Below are 8792 nucleotides of genomic sequence, written 5' to 3'. Positions count from 1 at the left end.
GTTGCCTCTCTGATTAATGCCCCCCTCGCCTGGTCCGTGAGTTTTGGTGGGCGGCCCTCTATTGGCAGGTTTGTTGTGGTGCCATATTCTTAAAATGTTTAAATAATGGATTTAATGGAGCTCCATGGGATTTAAGTTTCAGATATTTTTTTAGAACCCAACCCTGATCTGTACTTATCCACAACTTTGTCCCTGACCTGTTTGGAGAGCTCCTTGATCTTCATAGTGCCGCTTGCTTGGTGGTTTCGCTTAGTGGTGTTGCAGACTCTGGGGCCTTTCAGAACAGGTGTATATATATATACTGAGATCATGTGACCGATCATGTGACACTTAGATTGCACATAGGTGGACTTTATTTAACTAATTATGTCACTTATGAAGGTAATTGGTTGCACCAAATCTTATTTAGGTGCTTCATAGCAAAGAGGTTGAATATATATGCACGCACCACTTTTCCGTTTTAAATTCTTTTTTTTTAAATTAAACAAGTAATTTTTTACATTTCACTTCACCAATTTGGACTATATTGTGTATGTCCATTACATGAAATCCAAATAAAAATCTATTTAAATTCAATTACAGGTTGTAAAGCAACAAAATAACACCAAGGGGGTGAATACTTTTGCAAGGCACTGTGGTTGCTGAAGTGAGGGTTGGTGTGGCTTCAGCAGAAAGTCAAAAACATGGGTTAGAGACATCACCTCCAGACTTCTCACAGCATCAGGTAGTACACCATGGCCAGGATCAACAGCAAGAACTGAATCAAATAAAGACAAGGGAACGTTAGACTTACAGCAAGAAAGTACAAATGTTGTTAGACTTTATCTTATGATAAACTAAATACTTAACTATTTACCAACCTAAATAGACCCGCTGAAAACTCACCATAAACATTAGCACAGCGAAACCATACCAGCTGATAGCCCATGTATATCGACTGAACACAGACTCAATGTGGTTGAAGCAGCCCTGGGTAGAAAGATAGAGCAACATTTTTTATTTATTTTACCACTTTTTAACTAGGCAAGTCAGTTCAGAACAAATTCTTATTTTCAATGACAGCCTAGGAACAGTGGGTTAACTGCCCTGTTCAGGGGTTGAACGACAGATTTTTACCTTGTCAGCTCAGGGATTCAATCTTGCAACCTTTCAGTTACTAGTCCAACGCTCTAACCACTAGGGCACCTTTCGCCCCAATGTGCTTGTGCTTCAAGAATGTGCTTACTTTCAAGTGGGAGGTATAAATGACCCCTAACCACTGATACTGTACACGGTCAGATATTTTCCATACTGTTATTAGTTACAGTACAGTTATAATTCATGGCAGGTACTGTATAATAAGATCCTAGATCTGTGGTTATGAGCTACTTAAATCTTGAGCCTTCAAGTGCAAATCAGAGATCCAGAGAATCTCTTGGGTTTTAGGCAATGGGAATGTGTTTTCTCACCTTAGTGAACATGGTGGTGTTCTGGCCGTTCTTGCAGGCCTCCACATTCACCACATCGTAGTTGTTCTTCCTCTTGCAGCAGTGGGTGGGCCAGGGGTAGTCTGTACCAAACTTCTCCCTGAAGGTGGAGTTGTACTCTATCCAGTCCACTGGGCCATCCGTTCCACAACACTCCACCTGAAATAGGGTAGGAGAGGATGTTATAGAAACAATAGATGGGTGAGGAATATTCTTCAATCAAACAGGAATAGTTTAGTTGTTCAGTCGACAAACTGATGTTGTGACAGACTTAACTCACTTCACTCAAACTGAACGAGCTACTGTATAAGTATTTGTAGAACGTGTTACTGATACACATGTTTACTGTGACAATTGTCTACTGTGACCCTCAGCTCTACATTCTTTATCCTAGCTACATCAACACAGCCTGCAGTGGTTGTTTCTGTCCCTGTGCAGCAAACTGATCCCATCCCTTGTGTTTCCCACACTATTGGTGCTGTCCAAACCGGTTCACCCAGCAGAGACGCAGCGTGACTCTGGCATTGATGATGGAGAGAGATGGACATGCTATGTCATGTCAGAGCTGACAATTCATCTGCTACTCCCAAGGGTGTGTGTGTGTGTGTGTGTGTGTGTGTGTGTGTGTGTGTGTGTGTGTGTGTGTGTGTGTGTGTGTGTGTGTGTGTGTGTGTGACTGTGTGTAAGTGGAATGTGATACCTTTCCCTAACAGATATTCCACACAATAACCTAGGTTTAGTCGGTCTTTGTGCTAGTCATCTATTTGGAATGTGTGGTGTGGCTCTGATTAGTCAGATTATCCTGACAGATTCCTTTGATTTGGTGACCAGTCACCTCTTTCATCACTTTGTTCCATGTCAGTGTGATCTGACTGCCAGAGTCACCGTCGGCTGCATAGTACTTCAGCATCTGCTTCTTCACCAGATTACTGTTTCCAACCAGCTACAAACAGCACATAGCAGAGGATGAGACAAAACAGTAGAATACATTTAAGTTGTGTTTCTAGAATTGTGCTGGTCAAACAATGTGAAGATCTGAAGGTATCCCAAGGTGCCCATTTCCCATGTACTCACATAGTCTCTGTGGGTGACTGCAGTGATACACGAGGCACACTCAAATATGTAGATGATCAACATCAGGATCAGATACTGTCAAAATCACAAAATAAACATTTTCCTTTACTTGAAAAGAACAACAGAGAAAGAGATATAGACATACCGTATATTCCACTTGAATTATATTTTTTCAGATGAACAAATGAAGAACTTCGGTGACCAAATAAATTGTGATGAATTTAGTATCATAGTCTTACTGTTAGCATTAAGGCACGGCTCTTCATCGCAGCAGCCAAGATACCAAAGACGCACATGCAGAAGAAGGCAAAGCCTGTGAAAATGGCAATCCAGGCCCCGGCAAAGATGTCATCTTTCCCCGACACGCCAGATATAGGGTAGAGCTTGAATTGATCTACTGCAACCCAGATGGCCAGAGCGCAAAGGGCAAGACCTGCTGCCTATAATAAGGTAATAACAGGTTTATTAAGAGTTGTTATAACAAATTGTAAACCATTATTATAACAGGATCCTACATTACAATTTAAAGTGTTAACAACCCGTACAGCATAGTGCTGAAAAGGACCAGAAATCGAATGTACTGTAGTAAACTTCTAGGACAACACCATAGATCTGCACACCATTTGTCTACCATATGATTATAAAAAAATACTTTCAAAATACAGCTACTATAGGAATCAAATCAAGTGCAACTCTTACAGCTCCAAATATATTCCCCAGGATGAGAATGACCATAAGACAGGTGAATCCCTTTCCATCAGCCATGGTAGCAGTCCTTCTGTCAGCTCCTTCTAAACCCACTGCTCCTGAGCAGAGAAGAAGAAGACAGTGAAGAAAGAACAGACCCAAGTACAAGTGTTCCTAACAGATCCAAGAGAATGTAGGGTCTGGCTGGATGTAATGAATTGTAGACATGGGAAGGTGTCCAGGGAGTGGCTTGATCTTATTCACACTAGCAGCAACAGAAGTTGTCCAACCAGTCTGGCGCAGCAAGAGATTGCATTGTGGTCCTTTTGAATGGAAACACTGAGATATTGACTACAAAATATGACAAAAGAAATGGATTCATGATAAACCTAGACTACATCTGGCCCAGACAGAGAGAGAGTAGTTCTGCATGAAGCCATCAATCTTCAGTCTACCCCTAGGCTGTATAATGTTACACCTATAGCAACTGGTATTTAACCATTCTTGACCTTTTTAGGTTACAGCAGTCTCTTAAATTAGCAGGTTTAAAGACTGTTAGAGTTAGAGCAATCGTCACATTATCTATTTTTACACACAACAAACATTACCTCCCCTGCAGTGATGTCAGGCCCTGAGCATCTTCTTCTGTTGACCAAACACCTGTCATTCTGTTGCACCTGCTGTGCTCAGCACCTGTCTCAGCTTGCGGTTAAATGTAGTCTACTTCCATGATGTCATGGGGCATGTCTGCACATCTCTTGATCCCAAGTTCCTAAAAATGAATACAAATCTTTGTACAGTATGTTTACATGCATCTTCATTGTTTTGTATATGTGTACTGTATATTGACTAATGGGGTAGTTGAATTGAATTGATTGTCAACAGGCCTATTTGACATAGCTCAATAATACACTATTCCAGTGGACTGAGTGGCGTTACTATTAGAAGGTTGAGATGAAAAGCAATGATGACATCTGCTGGGGAGAAGTGCCATTGATCTTCTTAACTGTTCACACTCAAACAGGATACAGGACAATTGCATTAGGTAGTAGGCTACATTGTTGAGAATGGTGTTTCTCATGAATGGATGATTAAAAACCTCTACAAAGTAATTTTATGTCACAATAATGATTTTGTTAGACTCTACATTACATTTGGTCTATGAAGAAACTTGTAGGTTATTGTCTTATTAATCTCTTGCAGGCGTGCCGCTAGTGACCCACATCGACAACCTCCGGTGAAATTGCAGAGCACCAATTTAAAACGACAGAAATAGTAAAAATAAACATTCATGAAAAAACAAGTGTTATACAACGATTAAAATATTAACTTTTTGTTAATCCAGCCGCTTTGTCAGATTTCAAAAAGGCTTTGCGGCGAAAGCATAACATGTGATTATCTGAGGACAGCGCCCCGCACACAAAAGCATACAAACATCTTCCAACCAAGCAGATGAGTCACGAAAGTCAGAAATAGCAATAAAATTAATCACTTACCTTTGAAGACCTTCATCTGGTTGCAATCAGAAGGGTCCCAGCTACACAATAAATAGTTGTTTTGTTCGATAAAGTCCATCTTTATATCCCTAAAACTCTGATTTGTTGGCACGTTGTGTTCAGTAATCCACTGGCTCAAAGGTGGTCAAAACATGAAGACGAACACATCCTAATAGTACCGGTAAAGTTTGTTGAAACATGTCAAACAATGTTTATAACTAATCCTCAGGGTGCCAGTTATCTAAATAATCAGTCATATTTAAACCGGACAACAGCGTATTCAATAGAAAGGAAAAATGAAGGGTGCGCACACAGTCACGTGCGCAAACCAGTACTGCATGCTTCCCCAGTCCCCTGACCAAAAGGTATTTTTCTTCGTAGTTTTTTAGAAACCAAGCCTGAAACCATGTCTAAAGACTGTTGACATCTAGTGGACGCCATAGGAACTGCAATCTGGGCCCTAACCAATTACATAGTCAATAGGCATTACTGGGGGAATCCAGCTGTCCAGAGCACTGTGTGGGTTAGGTGATTAGGAGAAAAGTGAGGATGAGGAAGCTAGTGATGGAGATGCAGATGATGAAATTGAGTTTTCCGGGACTCTGACTAAAGTGTTTGAGAGAAGGAAAAGGACAGGTAAAGGAAGGTGAGGAGGACAACAACAAGAGAGATGACCCTCTCACTGAGAACCAACCGATCGTCCTGCACCCCAAATCACCAATGGTCTTGCACCCTAAAATCCGCAACATTTGGATTTGGACAATTCCAAGCCTCGATGGCCAAAACCACCCTATTGAACACTTCGATGGTCCTCACCTCAGACTCTGGGAGGTTGTCCTGGTGCTGCACTGTCACGGAGCTCCAAGACAGGGACCAACCACTGTTCTTAGTCAGAGCTGAACAGGAGTGGGACCTGGTCCAGGAGAAGCTCACCTGACCCTGTAAGACCGGTGCCTGGGAGAGAATGAAAATGCGTCAGATGGAGATTGAGAGGAAGACGCTGGCAGCCACAGCTGGAGGAGTTACATTTACATTACATTTAAGTCATTTAGCAGACGCTCTTATCCAGAGCGACTTACAAATTGGTGCATTCACCTTATGACATCCAGTGGAACAGTCACTTTACAATAGTGCATCTAAAACTTAAGGGGGGTGAGAGGGATTACTTATCCTATCCTAGGTATTCCTTAAAGAGGTGGGGTTTCAGGTGTCTCCGGAAGGTGGTGATTGACTCCGCTGTCCTGGCGTCGTGAGGGAGTTTGTTCCACCATTGGGGGGCCAGGGCAGCGAACAGTTTTGACTGGGCTGAGCGGGAGCTGTACTTCCTCAGTGGTAGGGAGGCGAGCAGGCCAGAGGTGGATGAACGCAGTGCCCTTGTTTGGGTGTAGGGCCTGATCAGAGTTGAGGTCCCAGAGGATGTGAAGCAAACGTTACTAGAGTTAAGAGAGATTGGAGTGGCCATGAATACAGCTCTGCCTGAGCTGAGAAAGAAAGCCTTCTGTCAGTTCATGGTGGATGTTTTCAGAGAAAACAGAGTTCCAAAACTGCTGAGGAATGACGAACAGTGAGTGTGTGTTTAGTCTCATGTTGTGGTTAATTGTGCAAACAGTGTGTGTATAGATAATTAACATTGATGAAACTACATTGCAATTTTCCATATTTAGAGTAAATAATCAAGTTTGTCCCTTGAGGAGATAATACAAATTATGTAATGCTTTGTTTTACAGTATCGTGTGATAAGGACATTTCCCAGGTATATATCTATTTTTCTTTTACCCAAATCACACTAATTTGTATCATTGCATCCTTTTGCTCATAGCCTTCCCTACAGGCCTCTGCTGTCAGCTGGTCTGAGAATGGACAAGCTGCGTCCGGGGGACATTGATCGGAATGGACACCTGTTCCAGAGATCTGACCAACCCCCCTCCCCATCCAGTCTTCTCTCTGCTCCCACGGCCCTGGAGCACCTCCGACTGTGGGTCCTGGAGCACCTCCGACTGGGGGCCCTGGAGCAACTCCGACTGGGGGCCCTGGAGCACCTCCGACTGGGGGCCCTGGAGCACCTCCGACTGGGGGTCCTGGGGCAGACGGGTTGTGGCAGCTCCAGCCTAGTCAACTCACTCCTGGGCTTGAAGAACCAGGACGAGAGGGCGTTTCCCACTGGAGCCACTGAAACCACCATAGAGGCTTTCGCGTTCTCTCACCCTGAGCTGCCTTATGTCTGGCTGTGGGATCTACCAGGCATGGGCAGGGTGGGGGATCTGGCTCCCTCCTCATCCAAGACAGATCAGAAGGCTACTTCATCTTCTCCGCAACCTCAATCTCCAAACCCTCCGATGTCTCTGACGCCTCTGTAGCCACCATGTGATGTCTACATCCTGGTCTCGCATCTCTCAGGCTTAGCCAGGTCTGTGTCCAGCTGCTGCAGAGTCTGTCAGCTCAGGGGAGGATGTGATACCTGGTCCTTTCCAAGGCTGACTTAATGGGGGAGGGGGCTGTTGAAGAGGTACCAGGCTGCAGGAGCTGTTGTGTAAGTGCAATAGCTTCCCACAGAAAGGCTGCCGTTGTTCATTATGTTGTAGAACTTTTAGAATCAGAGGGAGGGGGGGGGGGGCAAGCAGACAGACAGACAGACCCTTGGAAGCTTTAGTGACATGTCATTTCAACAAACTGTATTTTTATTGAACCTTTTTATTTAAGGAGCTAGATACGTTATTTTAGTCTCCTGTTGTATCAAAGCCATGATGTGAGATGTCAGAGGCTCTGGATAATCTGAATGACTGGGTCCAGGTTCTATATTAAAATCTAGATAACATCTAAGTTTATTGGTCGCATACACAGATGTAAAATCAAATGTTAATTGTCACGTGCCGAATACAACAGGCGTAGGTAGACTTTACAGTGAAATATGTCAGGACCCGGTTACGAACCCGGGTCTCCGGAGTGAGAAACAGTCACTTAACCAACGAGCCACGAATAGTCGGCAGAACCCAGAAGACGAGGCAGACACAGCAGTACTTGAGACGGTGTATTTAATGAAGTAAAAAGTGAAGTTCTTCAGGAAAACATGTAACTCCACAACCCCAAAAGGAATCCTACAAGAACAAAGGTAATCCTCCAAGACAAAAAAAGGTAAATCCACAAGGTGGAAGGTAAAGCACAAAAAGCCTCAAAAGATACTCAAAAAACAAACAAACAAGAACAAAAAAAACAGAATTCCACAAGAGAGTCCACCGGGATCAACAAGAGATCTCAGAGTACTAGGGCTGGGTGCTAACATACAATCACAGAGCCAAGAACAGAGGAAAACAAAGGGTTTAAATACAATCAGTGGAAACGAGGCACAGGTGCAAATAATAATGGGGATCAAGGGAAAACAAAAGGTCAAAAGGCACAATGGGGGCATCTAGTGACCAAAAACCGGAACAACCCTGGCCAAATCCTGACAGAAATACTTACAAGACTTGCCGGTGTTATGGCAGGTGGATCGAAACACTTGTTACTATAGTTGAAGTCGGAAGTTTACATACACTTAGGTTGGAGTCAATAAAAATTGTTTTTCAACCACTCCACAAATTTCTTGTCAACAAACTATAATGTTGGCAAGTCGGTTAGGACATCTACTTTGTGCATGACACAAGTCAATTTTCCAACAATTGTTTACAGACAGATTATTTCACTTATAATTCACTGTATCACAATTCCAGTGGGTCAGAAGTTTACATACACTAAGTTGACTGTGCCTTTAAACAGCTTGGAAAATTCCAGAAAATAATGACTCTAATATAGAAAATGATGGCTGTAGTAGCTTCTGATAAGCTAATTGACATAATTTAAGTCAATTGGAGGTGTACCTGTGGATGTACTTCAAGGCCTACTCTCAAACTCAGTGCCTCTTTGCTTGACATCATGGGAAAATCAAAATAAATCAGCCAAGACAATAGAAAAAAATTGTAGACCTCCACAAGTCTGGTTCATCTTTTGGAGCAATTTCCAAACGCCTGGAGGTACGTTCGTCTGTACAAACAATAGTACGCAAGTATAAACACCCTGGGACCACACAACCATC

General features: G+C 43.0%; 1 protein-coding gene across 1 annotated transcript; it reads right to left on the bottom strand.

Annotated features, from left to right (window-relative positions):
* Positions 1–271: 271 nt before the first annotated feature.
* LOC123997953 (uroplakin-1a-like) lies at positions 272–3454 on the bottom strand. Its single transcript, XM_046302703.1, has 7 exons — positions 3240–3454; positions 2780–2980; positions 2541–2615; positions 2302–2409; positions 1449–1625; positions 886–969; positions 272–757 (listed from the first exon to the last, which is right to left on the bottom strand). Exons 1-7 carry the CDS (start codon positions 3303–3305, stop codon positions 713–715), a joined length of 756 nt encoding a protein of 251 aa, XP_046158659.1. The 5' UTR covers positions 3306–3454; the 3' UTR covers positions 272–712.
* Positions 3455–8792: the final 5338 nt, after the last annotated feature.

Source organism: Oncorhynchus gorbuscha, linkage group LG15 (genome assembly GCF_021184085.1).
Source record: "Oncorhynchus gorbuscha isolate QuinsamMale2020 ecotype Even-year linkage group LG15, OgorEven_v1.0, whole genome shotgun sequence".
Taxonomy (NCBI): domain Eukaryota; kingdom Metazoa; phylum Chordata; class Actinopteri; order Salmoniformes; family Salmonidae; genus Oncorhynchus; species Oncorhynchus gorbuscha.
The sequence above is the reverse complement of the archived record's forward strand: the minus strand, read 5'-3'. Positions and strand labels throughout refer to the sequence as shown.